This window comes from Polyodon spathula, chromosome 23, assembly GCF_017654505.1.
Source record: "Polyodon spathula isolate WHYD16114869_AA chromosome 23, ASM1765450v1, whole genome shotgun sequence".
Classification (NCBI taxonomy): Eukaryota; Metazoa; Chordata; class Actinopteri; order Acipenseriformes; family Polyodontidae; genus Polyodon; species Polyodon spathula.
The window spans coordinates 3,943,277-3,962,790 of NC_054556.1; the positions used below are offsets into that span (position 1 = coordinate 3,943,277).

Below are 19,514 nucleotides of genomic sequence, written 5' to 3' on the forward strand. Positions count from 1 at the left end.
CCACCACACAACCTCCACCATGTTTAACACTGGGCATGATGAACTTTTCTTTAAATTATTCTCCTCTCTTCCTCCAAACATCTTGTTGCTTTCTTGGTGAAAAGTTAAGATAAATACCAGGACTGGTAAAATTTTTTTGTTTTTGTTTTTTTTTTTTTTTTTTTTTTTTTTTTTTTTTTTTTTTTGGGTTGAAGTATTAGAGTCGAAGACGTTCATAGTTACTTTTCTCCAATTGCTTTCTTTTGTGTATTGTTGTTAACAAAGGTTTTGCATCTTGGTTTTCACCCATGGACATTCTTCTTGTTAAACTCTCGTTGAATTATTCGTGCGTGAATTTCTTGACCATATACTCTCAATTCTTCTGTCAAATCTTTTGCAGTAATTCAAGAGATCAGTTTTAATCGGTCTCAGATTTGGCATTGGATTGCTAGATGAGCGGGTGCTAAACATCTGCAGAAAAGTAATAGGGATGTTGTTCCAAGTCAAATCAGAGACCTGATCCAATTGATTGTAAATTTATACCTGGCCGGCCCTCCTCCTACATAAGCAGGAGCCGGCAGATATGAACGGTCACACTGCGACATCATTTTATTGACAAGCAAACAGCATGCTGACAGTCAAGTAAAGACAGATAGAGAGACACATGATAATACCTTGATATTGTAGAAAACAGAAGCACACAGAATTGTTGCAAAAAACATACAGAAAAAAATCTATTAGGTATTAAAATGGCAATTCTGTTTCAACAGTCTCTTAACAATGACTATATAATAATACTGATATAAATGGCCAGATTACAGCCTCTACAAGTATAGCCTTGACAATATGATGACACAATAATAGAGTTTGTTTAGAAGCGACATTAAATATCATTTGAAAGAATCCTAACCAGACATTTTATACATTTTCTGTTTGCTCAATTAAGGCTTTCTTTTTTTTCTTTTCTTATTAAGTTACCAAAGCATGTGTCTCTGAGGTTCAGTTTCTATGGCACTAAATCAGTTATTTGTTTGATGAGGCCTCCTTGGAGTCTCTCAGGCAGAGTCACTTGTTCAGTCTTAATTGAAAGAGACTTTTGAGACTTCATGACACAAGAGTGTGTGCCTTCAGGAAATGAGCAAATGAGCAAAATACCCAAATAATGATGTATCGTTCGCACCAGAAAGTAACCAAAACCTAGAATGAGCCTCTGTGATGTTTTCTTTAGAGAAATAACTGAAGTTGTCATGGAATATCTCCTTAGAAACTGGCAGCATATGTAAACTTTAGAGTACAAAAAATATTGCTATTCATTTCACTATCTAAATTCAGTGTTCCCATTCAATAACTACTGTAGTCATTAACTCAATAAACATTTAATACTGGTACTAAGATATAAGTGTTAGATAAACAACAATTTCACAGCTTACAAAAAACAACTTTAAATAGTTGACTTTTGACAATGATGTTGGTCAGTAGTCGGTCATGCTTGGTTACTTAATTATTATTATTGCATTTATTTTACATCTGGAACTAATTACTTTTATCTGAATATACAGTGCCTATAAAAAGTCTACACCCACTTTCAAAATTTCACCTTTTGTTGCCTTATAGCCTGGAATTAAAATTCATTAAAATATTTTTTATTTTCATTTATCTACACATCCTACCCCACAACTTCCAAGTGAAAAAATATTCTAGAAATTTGTAGAAATTTAATTAAAAATAAAAACTAAAATATTTTGGTTGGATAAGTGTCCACACCCCCCCCCCCCCCCCCCCCCTTGTATAGCAATCCTAAATTAGCTCAGGTGTAAACCAGTCAGCCTTCAAAATCACACACCAAGTTAAGTGGCCTCCACCTGTGTTAAAATGTAGTGATTCACATAATTTCAGGATTAAATTCACCATCCTGTAGGTCCAAAGAGGACGACCCTTATTGCGATATTTTGTAACAACTGTAAGTCGCCTGGATAAGTGGTCTGCTAAGTTATAATAATAATAATAATAATAATAATAATAATAATACTTTCATATATACTTCATACGTATGAATTACGTCTCAAAGAGAATAGATTGTAGCTGAGATACTCTATGACAAACAAATGTTAACGCTGTAAATCTCTATGAATCATGTGGAACTCGGGTTTCTGTGGGCAGTTATCACACCATGCTGCATTCTGCCAGAGTAAACATATTTCATGCACCATTCATAAAGGACTACATAGATTTCACCAGGCTTCAAATAAAAAAATAAATAAATAAAGGAGCTTATCATATGCAAACATCCCTCCAACTTCCAGCAACTGCAATCAAATCAATTGTTCAGTTTCACACAAGAATTTTCATTTGTTTTTAGTGAAGTTATATTTATAAAACAGTTGAGACTACTTTCACAGTGTAGTTAAAAAACTGTTCACACTGCAGGACTGCACTCACTGTATTCAAATGCTTAATTTTAGACTTACTTTATCACAATCATGGTCCATGGCACCCAGTGTTTACCTTGTAATAGTTTTACTTACACAATAAAAATCAAAGAGATGGGTGACTAGCATGTAAAAGATCTAGTGTGATGTGCAGCGTTTACATCAGTTAATACAGAAATGTATGACTATGTAATGTACCTTTACACAGATCTTCTTCTTCAATGGGAACGGCAGTGGTAGGAGCCTCCATTGGAGTTGCCTCAGTAGCAGGTGTTTCTTCCTCCTCATTTAACCTGTTGTTGTCTTCATGGTCTTCATTTTCTACATACACGGAAACATTTATAAAAAGGATGTACAGAGCTACTTTCTAGGCATAAAGACTTGTCTGAGAACGTGCAACTACTGTCAGGAAGCTTTTTTTAAACACCTTGTTTTTTTTGTTTTTTTAAATAAAGAGTGGCATGAAATCTTTAATGTCTACAAAGCAAACAGAACCTCAGTCTGATGGCAAATTCAACAGCATAGTGCTTTCAAACAGAAGTGAGTCCATAACATGAATCTACAAACATGAAACAAGCTCCCTTCTCATTAAAGCTAGTTTTTTAAAATTATTATTAAAATGTTCTCATTAAAATTTTTGTCTTCTCAGTTGTGCAGGACTGGAGGATTCCTTTCTCAAGCAGTGATCAGGCCCAATGAATGTGATTTACTCCAGGATACTGACATGAGCCTCTGACCTCTAGACCACCGAGTTCAAACTCAGCATCATTTAATGTGTCTATAGGTTTTTGGATCGACTGTTATGTGTTAAAGGCAAAACCACTAGTCGGTGTGGCAGTGTTTAAAACAGCTGGCAGTGCTCTCTTCCTTGTGTGTGTGGTAGAATATTGCTTGACTGAAATGAAGCCAGAAACATCATCAGCGAAGTGCCAGCTGGCCTTGAGAGTCCCAACCCTTTTGTTTAAATCTCATTATCATGCAGTAAGACGGTTTGCTTTGTTAACTTTCCAGCAGAAATCCTATATAAATAAAGCCCTCCATTGAAACCGTTCTTATTTACAGCACTCTACCCATGCAATCAAGTTCTCTCCTAATGAGAAATCATACAATAAAAAAAAAAAAAAAAAAAACTAAATGATTAACATGTGCCTTCACGGGTAACAGTGGACCAGGAATTGTAGGAAATTAGAAGCAAAGAGATGTGCTTTAAAATTAATTTCTGTATAACGGGCTAATCTCATATCTGCCTGATTCTTGCCCACCCAATCTCTATGCCTGCTTTTGATTTTGAATTAAGTCTAATTGACAGCAGTTAAAGGCTCCATCAAACCACTGCATAGCCTCATCTTAATTCAATTCCTCCTCCTAACTCATTATTGTTCAGGACATTTGTATCTTTTCATGACCAAATACAACTGGATTGGTACTCCAGTACCTTCAGATATTCTCTCCCACTTGATTAAAAAAAGATCATTCTACACAAAGGTGCAAAGTATATTTACACCTGCTTAATTCACATTAGCAATCTCAAATAATGTCCTTCCATCTGTTCTTATCAAACTCTGAACATGGACAAATTAAATCAAAACTCTGCACTGTTTGCTGGTTGCACTGCGGCTCTCCGTCAACACGGGACAGAACACAGTCACCAACAAGAGTAAAGTCTGGAGTCAGAGAACGGACTGAAACACTCCAGACATCAAAACATTTATCTAACAATGGGCTTTCTTATCGGGACTTGGTCTGCAGTTCAGCCACTTTTGTATTTAATGTAATCAGATAGAGGTCAGCAGTTTAACATAAAATGCAGGTTCAGGAAGTAATTCCATATGCCTGGCTTGGATAAAGATTATCACTCCCAGTCAGAAAACTGTTTGTCACAGCATGGAAAGGGAAGGAAAGGATTAGACCTGAAAAAATAATGGCTTGTAAATATGTGCAAGCATTAGCTAAGTCACAGTAGTCCTTGCCAAGAATGTACACCATGTCTGCAACTGTAATTGAAGTGCAAAGGTGATGAATTCTAATAAGGTTAGAGTCAACACTAGAACCTCTGGAATCCATGGGAACATTCTGTTTCCACTAGGTTCCCTATAGTTAAAAGTTCCAGCTTCTAATACACCACTCCTGTATGTGCTTTACTGATTTAGCCTTTTATAGTGCTGGTACAAACATGACCTTTATTCAAGTAGTCTTTAAAAAATATTAACTCATTAGAATGTTTATTTTGAATGAGCCGAACAGGGGAGGTGAAAGGAAACAACAATGACACTGACTGGGGTGTGAGCTGGTTGAAATACAGCAGTATGGTATCACATGCTGAGAGCTGATTTTGGACTGCTCCAAGTAGGATTTAGTGCTCTGTATCTGGCAGGCTAGACTAGGCACGAACCAGTTACTTCATTGTGCCCGAGCGAGTTTCTGAACCAGAGGACAAAACGTCTACTTTGTTCATTTCTGCAGCAGGGGTCAGAATCATCCATGATGTGTATTACCCAGCATGCTCGGAGGCCTCAGAAACTGCCTGCATCCACTGTATGAGCATTCCAGTCACGTTTGTATTGCTTTAAAGACCTGAAGCAACCCATTTGCACTGACATTTGATCCTCTTAAATTCCATTAACTCTGCTCACCTGCAGGGGTCATTGTTTAAGAAGAGCGTCACCTCACGGCACAACTGGTCATTTTATTTCCATTTTTACAATACATCCTAGACAATGTGTTTCTTGTAATTTCAATTTTGCTTTTAATTTTTGCTGTTGTTGTAAACAGCCTACAGCAAAGATTTCAGATGTGTCCTATCATGTTGTGAACTTCAAATTTTTAAAAATAATCAACTTAGACAGAAAACTAAAACAATATGACATTCTCCCGAATTTGCTCTCTCACTCTCACCAGCTCTTTCTGTCTTTAAACACGTAAGCATGTACAGCGTCACGGCAACATCAATTCTGATGCTTCTCACCTGGTCTGCAGGTGTATCCGTCAGCCAGCAGGACGTGTCCTGGAAAGCAGGCGCACATGTAGGATCCCCAGGTGTTGATGCAGCTTTGGTGGCAAAGTTGTCCTGCATAGATCAGACACTCGTCGATGTCATCTTCCTCATCAACAGTATTTTCTTTCTCCTCTTCACCGTCCTCCTCATCAGCAGTGTTTTTATTCTTCTCTTCACCATCCTCTCCATCAACAGTGTTTTCTTTCTCCTCTTCATCAATCACAGAGAAAGCCTCTTTGGGGTATCCAGTGTCTGAAACTTGAAACATAAATGTTTGCATGCAGGAATTCAGAATACCAGATACTCATTTTACAGCTCCTCCACATGTAAAACAAGGGAATCATTCTGGTATTCAGTCATGGACTATGGTACACTAACATGAGCTAAATGGATTATGACCCGTTTGGATTACTGTAATATTATGAACAATCCTGCACTTGACTTTTGTGCTAAGTAAGTCTTTGTTTTTGTGTCATGCCTGCTACCTATTTGCACAATTAAATTGGTTTTGGAATTTAGCATGCTGGAACATCCCACAGGAAATACAGGCAACATCCAGCTACAATGACACATTATGATAATTTTCCGAAAAGTCAAATGCAGCCAATTAAATTTAGGAAACCCACAGGTTTACCCATACTGTTGGTTACCTGAATACAAATTTTCCACAGGAATGCGTTTATGTTTGCCCATGAGAATTATTCATTCACAAGCAGAAAACATCTGACACATTTCAACAGCTTACCTACCTCAAACATCCTTCCTGTGAAAGGGTGGTTATTTCCAAAGTTAGAATTACCCTGCAGTCTTGTAAATTACTGCAGCTATTCCATTCTCATATTTACAAGGATGTGCCTCAGCAATCCCATAGAGTATAGTACTATGCACTGGGATAGATGGTTACCAGTCTGACCCCACACAGAACCACATACAGCCAAACAAACATATACTATACCCTGTATGGACTTAACCAAAAAAAATAGCCATTAAAATGCCACTATAGCACCCATAGCAATGGTCTTAATTACTATGGAACAATAAACATACATATACCTATACCCTACTGCCATACCCTACTAAATGCACTGTAAGCACCAAGCTGACAGCATGACCACACATGCTCAATCTCTTACTAACTACAGCAGTACATTTTACTCAGATGGTAACCTGTATAAAACATGGCACACTGACATGGCTATCCTGCAGGTAAAATGGCATTGGATGCACAGTGATGTCGGTTTTTGAGGTTCTTGTCTTAATATGATTCTAACTGTACATTGAATTACACACCTTTCCACATTCAATTATCCACTGAAGACAGGAAACTGTGAGGTCTGACCTGGGTCATCTCTTCACAGAAGAAAGGATGTAAAGTACAGATAACTTAGTAACTTCATCCAAGACTATAACAGGGTTATATCTGTGAGTGACACAACCAGTAATTGCAGCTGGCATGTCAATATATTTTTAGACTAGCTGATAGAAATAGGGCCCAATCTTAACTTTTAAAGGCCCTGAATTAAACGGTTTGCACAGACAGAACCCTCTGACAGGCATAAGCTGCAATTCTGAAGGACAGGAATAGGATGTAACAAGCCACTGACAGGCAGAAGGGAGTCAAGTGCTGTGATCTCTGACTCTCGCGGCTCTGTCAGCGTGGTTACAGTGCACTCATGTTATCAAAGCACTACAAAATGCTTTCGGCACAGAAATACATTTTCAGGAGATGAAGAAAAATAACATGACTCTGTCATCTTGGGGTCTGTAGTGGATCATTAAAATGGCCTGAACAAATACTTAACCCTAACTGCAGGCCAATGGGTTCATTCATATATATAAATGGTAGAATTGCAAAAATGTTCCCAAGAAATCTAAATTGAAAAGACACCCCCTTCTTCCACGACACACACACTATCAATTCTAAAAAGGAATTTACAGAATCAAGAACAATAATAAACATTGTATAAAAAGTTAAGGGCAAGTTTATGCAGTATTGGGCCCTGTGTGAGACACAGCTATCAGGGTTGTTTACCTCGTTCTGGCAAAGACGTTGGCTCTGGCTCCATTCTCTGTTTTAAAGTGGGCTGGACGAAGCCTTCATCTCCCTCGCAGCATGTCAGGAACACATGGCTACAGGGGTATCCCAGAAACTGGTGGGCCTCGCAGCTGTGTCCCTCACTTTTGAGTTTTAAACCAAGAGAGCAACAGCTACAGCACTCCTAGGGACCAACAGGAACACTGTTACAAGCTGCACCGGTACTTCAGTCATCAGTAAATCACTGTTAAATACACTGGGCTTGAATATGGTAACTAGAACATGTGTTCTGTTTTATGAGACTACTGTGAAGCATGCTGAAAACAAATTTGAGATTTTTAAGAAGAAAACAAAAATAGGAATGCTACTTTTGTTAATAGTGCTTACAGGTGACCAGTTTAGTAAAATAATGCACTGTACTATGTATGGAGCACACATCTTTGACACTGTTTCCCAACATCAGCCTTGCCTTGTAGGAGTCTTTTCCACAGGTATCACTTTCATTCGCCTCACAATCTTCTCCCTCTTTTGCTGCGGTCATTCCAGCCAAGCAACTGCTTTCTTTTAAGTATCCTATACAGCACTGCTTCTGGGCAAGTCTGAAAATAAATAAATAAATAAAACCAGTTGACTCACATAATGCTAGTTAATCTTGAACTTTGAATCAGTCTATCCAAACTTCACAAAAGAGGCTTGACTTGAAAAATTCTCATAAAAAAAATAAATAAAATAAGTCCTCTCTCTTGCTTAACTATATAAGGTCTTTTTTGTTTCAACCTTTGATGACGGCATATGAATTAGCTGTTATCCATTAAAAAAAATACATTGTACAGTGCAGACATGCATGCTTTCTCATTTAGGCAATTGCAGTAAACGTTTTATATACCAGACCTGCTTTTATCAAAGTCACTGGGGACAGTAATTACATTTTTAATGTAATCAAAAATAGGGGGCCAAGAATGAGGGGTATTCACTAATGTGATAAATATGTCTGAAAACATGTTGGGTAAATATGCACGTCTGGCAGGCAGACAAGTCAGAGCAACGTGGCATGTAAACAAGATTAGAATTGTGACATACGCCATTTCTGAAACAGTCATTTCTTTTCATTTACTACAGTTATATTTGGGCTTTTTTACTTTTCTTAATGCAAACACCGCCTCACCGCCTCATATTTCAGTGTTTAACAATGCCAGCTGCTACTTACCTACAGACAGATGTGTTAATCTCACTCTGTGGCATGTCAATGCACTGCCCATTGTTTGAAGCCCACTGCTGTCCAGCCGCACAGCATGTTTCCACCACTTCTTTCACAGAAACTATAAGGATAAAACATATTAGTCAACATATGCCCAAAACATATCTCCTCACTAGCTAAATCTGTGTGAGATCTGGTTTATTCTTTTGTGATGTACTTATTTTGAAAGCAGGCACGTTTTCTAAGAACATAATCCAGGGAAACCCATTCAGCTATAATGTGCCCTTTTCCTTTTCTAACCTTGCATAGTAAACCTGTGCAATATGTAGTAACCTAAACCACTGTGGAAGATTCCTGAACAAATCCTCACATTCAAATTCATCCAGACTTCATCATGTAACCGCTCATCATCAAAATGAAAGGAAATACCTTAAAAAAGTATAATTGCGGTACCTGAATTGCAGGAAAGGACATCCAAAACACAGACCACAAGCTTCAAATTAGCAGGCAAAGCCATAGTTCTTTTCTTTTTTTCTTTTTTTTTTGTGCAGTCATCGCAAACCTGTAAGCCGGTTCAATACCGCAAGTAAATTCCAAACTTTACTGATTTCCTTCACAGTCGTGTCGGTTGATTTGCCAACTGCATGTGAAACCAAAGACTAATGCTTAGAATACCAGCATGCCCCCTACAGTTAACAATCACCCAAGAATACTTGGAATATGAACATTTTTCAGAAAACCTAATGATAGTTTTACTCATTCAACTGAAATAAACAGTTTTTTTCCCAATGCTATACACTCTTTACCTGCTAAAAGAATTGCCATTTAATATATATATATATATATATATATATATATATATATATATATATATATATATATATATATATATAATACTTATTATTTAATTACCTTAAACAAAATCATATACACCATTCTAATTCTAGTATGGGATAATTTCATTTCAATTATTGGAGCACTTCAGGAATGGGCTTGTAGGTGTGTTTAAAATGCCAGAATGTCACAATAAATATCAAACTGTGTGCATATACTGCTACTTGCATGATCATTTTTGATGAATACTGACCTTGGGATCTAGAATGTAAGGGTCTGGCATTCTCTGTTTGATAAGACTGTAACACTGTCTGATCAATTAAAACTTGCAGTGCCATTCCAGAGACTGGAAGCAAACAACAATCCTACCATCTACAATGAAAATGTAAGCTGATTCAATAAAACAGTGCAATGTAGCTTCTAAAATGTATGACTCTTGGCTGAACAAAAGACATGATATAAAGAACCCTACATGTGGATTCAATAAGTGTGTTTGTTTATTTTTAGAAATCTGGTGTTTAAATGCAAACCACTCTCCAAACAGAAGATTGTAAAATATACTGTAACAAAACTGTTTTGTTTTGTTTAAAACTTACACCTATAATCATAACCTACATAACCTACATAAAACAATGGCTAAAGGCAATTCTAACCTCACTTATTCTCCTAGCCCCACATAGCAAACAACTATTCTGCAATACAAAAGGTAGCTTGATCTGTTTCGACTGTTTTACACTATGATGACTGGCAACTAGAATTAAAGAAATACTTCTTAACTCAGTCCAAAGCCTACATCAAAAAGCTTACATTTTAAGTTCAATAATTAGTTTAAAAACATAATAATAATAATAATAATAAAATAATAATAATAATAATAATAATAATAATAATAATAATAGAAGAAATAAGATACAAAGTGTTATTTGAAACTACAGTACTATTCTTCCGAAGCAAATCAACTGACAACTGAAAAACAGATAATCAGTTTGAAGCTTATTATATACTACAATAAGGATTCCTGAATCCTCCAATATTAAAAGCAGTAAATTAGAAGCTCTGGATTGTCCATGCTAAGCGCATATCTTGTAAATTTTAACATGTTTTTATCTTTGATGTGGAAACTTAACAAGCATTTACCAGCTGGTTTACTCTATCACACTTTTTATAACTGGTAAGAAAATGTTTTCTTTTTTGCAGTGTACGGTTTCTTTACTCAAACCAGATGTTACAGACAAGCTTAGAACTACAGGATCCTGGGGGCTCCCCAGTGGCGCATCCAGTAAAGGCAGTCCACGTGGAGTGCAGGATGTGCCCTATGGCCTGGAGATCTGGTCGAGTCCAATTGCTTCCAACACAACCGCAGAATATAACAGGAGCTGACCAATGAAGATTTTCACAAGGCAGCTTACCTAAAATGAAACATGCTTCTTTGTAAAACAAAAACAGGAAGCTGATGGTTTATATTTTCAACACAAAGCATTGTGCTAAGTTTACTGTATTTTCTGCAACAGGCTTTATTATTATTATTATTATTATTATTATTATTATTACTACTATATCTATTATTTGGTGCTTTCTAATGTTTCCTTGTTTTCATTTTAGAAAAAATAATAGTGGGTGTTAGTGGTATTGAATTGTAATAATTGTAATTTTAACCAACATATATTTTATTATGGCTTTCTAGTTTAATGAATAGACTCTACAAGTCAATGCTTCAGCAAATGTCATGATGTAATGTGTCTGAATTCTTCTAAATTCACAAGTATTAAGACTTACATACATGTATATTCAAAACATATCAAAAATGTCAAGGGTATGCGTGATTATTGAAATGGGACAGAACAAGACAAACTGACGCCAGGCACGTACAGTATTGGCATATTCATCAAACACTTGTGAACTGTCTTTTGGAATGTAGAGTGTTTCTCCTAACATGCCCACACATGCTAAATACCAGATCCTTAGAGCTTATAATTAGAGTGGTGCTATTTTACAGTATGTAGTAAAAGGCTTGACAGTTCAGTATTTTGAAGAGGTCCTTTAATCAAGTGATTTTATTTATTTTAAATATCCATTTTCTTTGCAAGGGGTTCCTATTGAAAAAGGATGTACAGTCGGTTACTGCCCTGAGCACCTTGATGTATTCATGAATACTCATCATATCCAAAATGATAATTACTGGTTCTTATGAAAATAATTGAATGCACTTGCTTTATTTAGTTGACATTGTTGTATCACTCCAATTTTTCAGCTTACACTTCTGTAAACTTCCTGCTAGAGAATCTGGTGTCTTGGTTATACCGTGAAGCTGTGTACAGCATTTTATCTTTCTATGTCTAGGTAAAGACTGTCAAACACAGTAATGACAAACTCACATAACAAGATCTCAATGCAGCCATGGTAAGCAGACAAGTGAGTGAATGATGTCATTCTGACCTGTTACAATAGGTGGACTAAACAAAATAACAAAAAAATAAAAACATCTCTATTCTTGGCTTAAATGGTCAGACGTGGATATGGAAGGCCTTTTTGTAGCCAGTGACATCATGGAAGAGACATAAACAACAACATGATTTTTTTAATTTACAGTGACAAACAAAAGAGGGAACAGAAGACCTAGCTTAATCGGAACCAAACAGGACCTACAAGAAGCCAGATCGTTCCTCAAAGACCATTCTTCCATTTCCCAGGAAGATCACCCCTATAGTATACATTGAAACAAGTCTGTTTATTCCATAACTAACTAAACAATGGACAATACAACCTCTATTAATAGTGAAAGGGGACCTGTTTTTAGTCAAAACCAGCTCTACTTCCATACAGAAGGCTCCACTGTGTTTAAACATTTCCCAGCTATGTTTTTGCTGAATGCTCCTTTTGTGTTTCTTTATTTAAAAATAAATACATAAATAAATAAATTATTGAATACCGTACAATAAATCTGATTCCTGCTATGGCCCTGTCAATCAGTGGTGTAGTCGAGCCGGCATGTGCATAATAGGCAAGCTAAGTCACATGACTCACATCTCCCGCACAACAGTGACAGTGCATCGACTATGACCGTGAACCCAAATACAAACGAAGCTGGAGAAAGGCACTTTAGAAATACTTGTAGAAATTTGATAAATGCGTTATCTACAGTATTATATGTGTTACTAGAAGTTCAGTATACAAATACAATGTGAATTCATATAATAATTCTTGTTTAAGAAAATCTATATTTTAGTGGTTCTGGTACCTTGAGATCTAGGACTACACCACTTTTCCTAAGGGATGAAGAGTCACCAAAACGTCATCTGTTATACAGCATATCAAAACTGAGCAGGCAAATTCAGAAAGAAAACTCCCACTTGAGCATGTCGGAGCCCCATCTTTCTGCTTCACTTTGCATTTAAGAAGTTATGGGAGATGCTCACAATCTTTTCTTGCCTTTGCTATTCAGTATTTATCCATGCCATCTGCAAAAGCTAATTCAATGCAACTTTTTTTCTTATACAAAATGATTAACCAGAGGTAATAATTTAAAATGTTTGAAGGATGCTTACAGGCAAAGCTTTCAACACTCCAGCTCCTGAGCTTTATCAAGACGCTGCCATAGACATTTTCTGCAGCTGTTTATCATGTTAGCGCTTAGATAAATATCCTGCTAAAAGGCTTACTGTATTTCCAGGAGCTTCAGAGCTGCATGGCTCTGTGTTTTACTCCCTGGCAAAACACTTTTATTTGCAGCCACTTTAACCAGCTCCCCTCCACCCACTGGGATTATATGAGCAATACCCACAAATATAGAAAACCGTAATAATGTCAGGCTCATATCAAAACAGAAATTACACAGTATATCCATCTATCATTGCATGTCATAGCTATATATTACACATGTATCCACTGTATAAGCAGTACATGTCTACTGTGATAGTATTCCATTTGTAACTACTGTTTTGTAATGTTGTTTGCAACAGTTATCCGTGCACAGCTACAGCTACCAACATGGTGTTGTTCCAACCTGATCTAGCACACATTTTAAACACTATAGGTTTTTTGGGGGTACAAACACACAATACCAAAGCTCGCCACAGTTAAGAAAGCAATTGCAGTGTTCTGCAAACGATTCATATTTACTTCTAGAAGTATCTCTCAATCCATTCAGGTTTAATACCCTGTCAACAGTTATTTATCTCTAAACGGCTTTGTAGAAGGGAAAGATAAGTGTTTTAATTACATTTTAGAATTTTTTTTTTGTGCTTTTTGTTTACCTGTTAAACACTGTGTAAGTTGAAAGCAGTCTCTATGAAGGCATCATAACCACTGTATTCTTCTGTAGTTGACCTTTTAATACATTATAACTGGTCTGTGGCTTCCAAACATTCGCTATTCCACGTCTTTATACCATGGTTTACTATCTGTTTCCAGTTCAATGTGGCAGTCCAGTGGTTTCTCACACTATGCAATGACGATACACTTCTGTGGTTTGTCCATTATGTTAAAAGGTACACTTGTGAAGAAATTTCAACAATGTCTCAAAGTTAAGCAGCAGTCAAACAGAAGGCAAAACAGAACGATATTTAAGATGTCTGGGGATGTGCAAAACTGCAATAATTCATGCAACCCAAATTATACTTGTGGTATATCTTTCCCAGATAAGCTGTAAGGGGCTTAACACACCAGAAATAACCAGCTTTTGGTAAATGTTATGTTGGGTAAACAGAAAGTAATAATCGTATTATATGATATCACAGCAGATGACAGTCAGATCAACATTGAAAATTGGTCATGAGCGCTGGAGGCACATCTAATTTGTATAATTATTTTTAAGAACTTATTTTAAAGGCTAATTTAACCCTGTACTGCATTGTATCCAGTAGAGTTGTTCCAAGTGAAGTTTTATTTTATTGCCAATCAGGGTTGAGCCTTGAAGGAGCCTGTTATGAAAACTTTTTTTTTTTTTTTTTTTTTTAATTAACCTCTGTATCGTTTTTTCTTTCCCAGCATTCCCTTTCTCATCCATCCAATTCAGTTAAACAATCCCGTCCTCTAGTTATCCAAGCTGTGTCTCTTCCGGCTCTTCGGTGATGAAGGGAGTTAGACCAAAGCTGTCCTGGGAAAGAGTATCAAGGCCAAAGCTTAACTTACTAATCCACTTTATTTGCTTCCTGGCTCATGAATCGGCTTCACTTTAATCAATTTATAATTGAACGAGTTGGTCACGTTTAATAATGGTTACTATAACGATGTTAGGGAGGATGTGGTTTCTTCATTTTGAAACTGGTGGACAAAATATTGATTCCAATCCAATCTAATGTAATTCAAAAAGCATTTATATAATGATTTCTGCATAACCATCAGAAACCAATTTACAGGACAGCACTCAGCATTTACCATTACAAAACCGCATTTAAAGAAGTGAATCTGAAATCCAAAACTTATTGGAAGGCAATATGAGATTGTGGAGGTGTGCACACTGATGTCCATATTGCAAGGGTTTTCTCCTGAAAGGTTTATCAGGTGTTAGGTGCTAAAGTGCTGATGTCATGATATTCAGGGAACATGACGTGCAGGTGATATGCAATTCTATAACTCCCTTTATCCCTTCTTGTATTTAATTGTAAATCTAGAATAAACACATATTTAAAGGGCTTAAAATGATTCCTTGTCTTCTATCAGGTGCAGTTTCTGCTTATTTCAATGTCAGGCTTTTCTTTTCCACTTGGAAGATGACAGGAACAGATCACTACAGGGTGCTAAACACAGGGTGTGTGAGATGGGGGATTTTGATGCTGTGAAGTCGTGTAGCATAGCAGGACGCCATTTGGTCAAACCAGAGAGTCCAGTTTCACATGGGTATTACTGAAGCAGGAAAATGCAAGAGCCTTTTGAAGTTGTTTGAACTCAAGAGGTAGACATTTTCATTTTTTCTTTGTAAATATTGTCAGTTGAATGGTTTTCATTTAAGGCTTTTTTGTTCATTAAAGGGGACATGTCACACGCAGAGTCTGTATTATCTTCACATTCACCTGGGTATGTGAACATGTAACCTGGGGGAAGATTTTTCAAATTGTACTTGAGCTGATTTTAATTGACGGTGCTCCCTGCGTCCCTCCTTTGCAAAAGCTATGAACAATTTATTTTCTCAACATGTGTTTCGCAAATGTGAAAGAAACAAATACTGTAGGATAAACACTTTCATGAATATCTAATTAAAACTAATGTATGACCAACAGAATTCAATTGTTATGTATTCAGCCCCCTCCCCACAAACCTTGGCAGTAGTACATACAATTTGCTGTTGGAATAGTAGCTGATGGATTCCACCAGTTTAATAGTACCCTGTTTAACATTGTAAGCACATTGTGCTAGTCATTTACTAGTGTGGCATCTGGCATCCATCTCAATGGATTGACTTTGACAGATGTCAGTGACTATCACGCTCACTCAGCATCATGTGGATCCATTCTGTGCATTATGTATTCTTAGAATAGTTGGCAATGACTTTTTTAACTGATTCAATAAAAAGAGAAACAAACCAACTTAGCCCCAACTCAAGTTTCTTTATTTTTGATTTTATGATTGAGTGTTTAAAATTCCGGGAAACCTAAACCAGATGACTAAGGTAACATAAGGGAAATAAACTTTCTATAAATTTACACACGTGCAATACAATATATTAAGCAGTCATTTTCAAGCCCTGTTGGCTGAACAGCTACTAAGAATAACTCAACAGTGCCACACCCACATTCATTTTCTTTGTCCAAAATATTATACATATCCACCATTAGATCATGAATAGAGAAAATAACATTATTTTTAATTTAAAAAAAAAAAAAAAATATGGAAAAATGATGGTACCTCATACCACAGTTCTGCAATTTAAACAATTCCACTCCATATGAATAGAAATAATTACAATGTGGGGCTGTGTAAAGCCGACTATGAGTGGACGGTACATGAAAGTGTCTGCCATTCGAATACAGTTTGCACCAAACCCTCTCCTCTGTAGTCTTCAGCATTAAGAAAACAAGCCATTTGTTCCTAACAGACTGACCAGGAGGCTGTCTCTTGCCTGTTAAATAAACACGGAAAGCAGATTCCTAGTAACTGCTTCACAGTATGGAAAGACCACTGCTGTTGCTTCGGCCTAATTTTCTGAATTGTTTATGCCATGTCTCCTGTTATTTTCCTGTATGTTTGTGTGGCAGAGCACAGCTCTGCCCTTTAGAAATTGGCAGGGATGGGGTTAAATTCCCCAACCTGCCTGGGTTTATTATGTTCAGGTGGCTGGGGTTGATTAGTTGATTAGATGATTAACTTAATTAATGATCAATCACCGCCCAGCCACCTGACATAAAAGGAGGCCTCTGCTTCCCATGAGGGGGAGGGAGGAAGCAGGTTGGTGTTTGTGGTTGTTTGTGGTTGTTTGTGGTTGTTTGTGGTTGTTTGTGGTTGTTTGTGGTTGTTTGTGGTTGTTTGTGGTTGTTTGTGGTTTTGAAATTTTCTAAATCCAGTGAAGGCATTGCCCAGCCTGGAAACCTTTATTTTTGTGAGTTTTGCTTTTTGCTTTATTTGTGTTTAAATATCTTTTATTTTGTCCTTGTGCACTTTTATTTTGTGTTAATTTATAATAAAAGTATATTTTTTTTTGGGCCTCTATCCACTCGCCAGCCTGTCACAGTTTATGTAAACAGGAAGAGATGCTTCTGTCTCTGATATGAGCTGTAATCTTTGCTCCAGTTTGTTTACTGAGTGTTCCATTATACATGCTTTTTCTATACATATTTCACTGCAGATACTCACTGGGGATATGAACATAGGTACAACCTGCCATCTGTTTTCAATTGCTATTTGGTGCAGTTACGAAGCCCTCCTCTCCAGAATCACTGAGTACAATTCACATGAATCAATACCTTACCTGGAGGACTTAAAGGAGAAGAAGCAAGAGTACCGTATCAATCAATATAATGGCTCAAAATGACTGAGCCTCTTTCTTCCCTCTTGTGTAACATTACTTTGCAAGTTCTCAAGGAGCTTTCTTTTCAGAAAAGGCTTAGTTTTCCTTGTCTATATGTTGGCCTCACATTGAAATAACACATGTACCCTGTCTAAAATTAGGAATGCTATAGGCAGTTAAAGCCAGCTCTTATAATTTAGTATGTCCACATTACTTATTAAATACAACCTTGGAATGTCCTACACAAGCACGGATAGTTTAGTAAAGCATAGTGAAGCTGTGGTAAAGCACATGCAAATAAGTATATTAAAGCAATGTTAAAGCAATGCTGGTACATGAAATAGGCAAGGTATAAGAACAATACAGTGCAATTACCTGATAAAACAGTCCTTAACTTTCTAAACGCATATACATAAAAGCAATACATTGGCTCTCTATATTTGTAACTGAAGGAAGCTTCTGCATGTCTCTGCTTTGTTTGCACACTTTAACTTGAAGTGTTTCAATGAATTATCTTATCAAAATTGAGTTATGCAGAGCCTACCTACAAAATGACACATAGTACATCAAAAAAAGTTGAATAAAATATGTTGATAGGAGGAAACCTGCTGATCAGTCTCACTGTTCATAAACCACTGTAAGAAAAGTAAACACGAGGTGTATTGGACACATTGTGATTCATTAAATGCGGGTGAATTACATTGGTCCAGGAAAGAAAGGAATACTGAGAACCTTCTATAAACAGGTTTATAGGAAGACTAAAACAGACAGTTGCATTTCTGAAACGCATCCCTATACAGAGAGGAGCCCCCCATACTGTACAACATAATATCATGGACTTCAGGAACATTCCACATTTACAGATTACATTTAGTGAGTTATCATGACTCTCCAGTGCACAGGGTCAACTGCACAGATGTACACTTATGTTCAATCAACACTTTCTATGAGAAGTTGTCTTACGTTCCTAAATATAAGTTTACTGCCTCTGAGTAAATTTGTTGATGGTACCAATAAATATCAGTCTTTTGAAGCAACACAATGACCCAAGTGGTGAATCACTTCCTGGCTAGAGGCAGGGCAGATAATTAAAGTCCTAATGCATCCTAAGAGGCCGATTATCTGAAGTAACACCTGAAGACGACAGATTTATCTATGAACAGTCCACACTGAAGATGGCAGTCCCAACTCTCCTCCAAGAGATCATTAATCACGCAGGCCATCTGGACAGCTGCATGATTACTGCAGAGCCAAAGTGGCTCAGTGCAAAGGAAACTCTTCTGTATTTTATAAGAGAGGGTGATTTGTTATTAAGGTTGTCTCTACAAATCACTGAGGCAACTGCATGGTGGTTATATGCAACAAACAAATTGTGGGTAAAAATGCACAGGTTTTTTTCTGTCCCCTACTAGTGGTTATTACATTCATATAAAGCAAATACATGTTTTAAAACAGATTTACCTTCCAGGATTGCTTCTTTGGTGTTGCAAACATTACATTGCATGACATATTAGGTCATTTCTATACTACAGAGACAATATTTTATTTGTCTGAGCTCAGCTTGTCCCATAACTGTGGAATGACCAAAAACTAGGTAATGCAATGTCTGTAGATAAAACAAAATCACTGTACTGCATCAATGGAAACACAGGTGATCCTGCCAGAAGTCTATAACAATAACTGTACAGACATTTTAAGTGCTGGACCAATATTAGCCTTATGTAGAGGCAGTCCAAAACTGAGGGAAAACATGCAAAAAAACCCAAGACATTTTCAGTAGATATCTGCGGTGTTCTGCGGAGCATCATATGTGTTTAGTACTTGTATTAATAATGGCTTATAAAAATGTAAATCAAGTAAACATAATCCTATCAAACAATTTATGGGTTAAGTGCTTCCAATTTAATATACTATGCATTTTTGTCAATAAAATCTTTAGAAACTGTCAAACAAAAACATCACACAAGGCTTCTTACTGGCTACATTTTCAAAGCCATAAATCCAGCCTTTAATGAGCTCCTACTTTTTGAAGGAGACAACACAGCTGTTAATTTAACAAAACTAGAACCGTGCAACTAAGTTACATATTTCAGGTCAGTTTA

At 36.7% G+C, this 19,514-nt stretch overlaps 1 protein-coding gene across 1 annotated transcript in view; it reads right to left on the bottom strand.

The window, feature by feature from the left end:
• The window catches only part of fbln2 (fibulin 2), a 78,759-nt gene that overhangs the window by 34,547 nt on the left and 24,698 nt on the right, over positions 1–19,514 (bottom strand). Inside the window, exons 3-7 of the mRNA XM_041225492.1 lie at positions 8,646–8,757; positions 7,908–8,037; positions 7,436–7,622; positions 5,374–5,661; positions 2,582–2,729 (exon numbers count right to left, since the gene is read on the bottom strand). Coding sequence (XP_041081426.1) covers positions 2,582–2,729; positions 5,374–5,661; positions 7,436–7,622; positions 7,908–8,037; positions 8,646–8,757 — 865 coding nt within the window. The remainder of the gene's footprint in view (positions 1–2,581; positions 2,730–5,373; positions 5,662–7,435; positions 7,623–7,907; positions 8,038–8,645; positions 8,758–19,514) is intronic.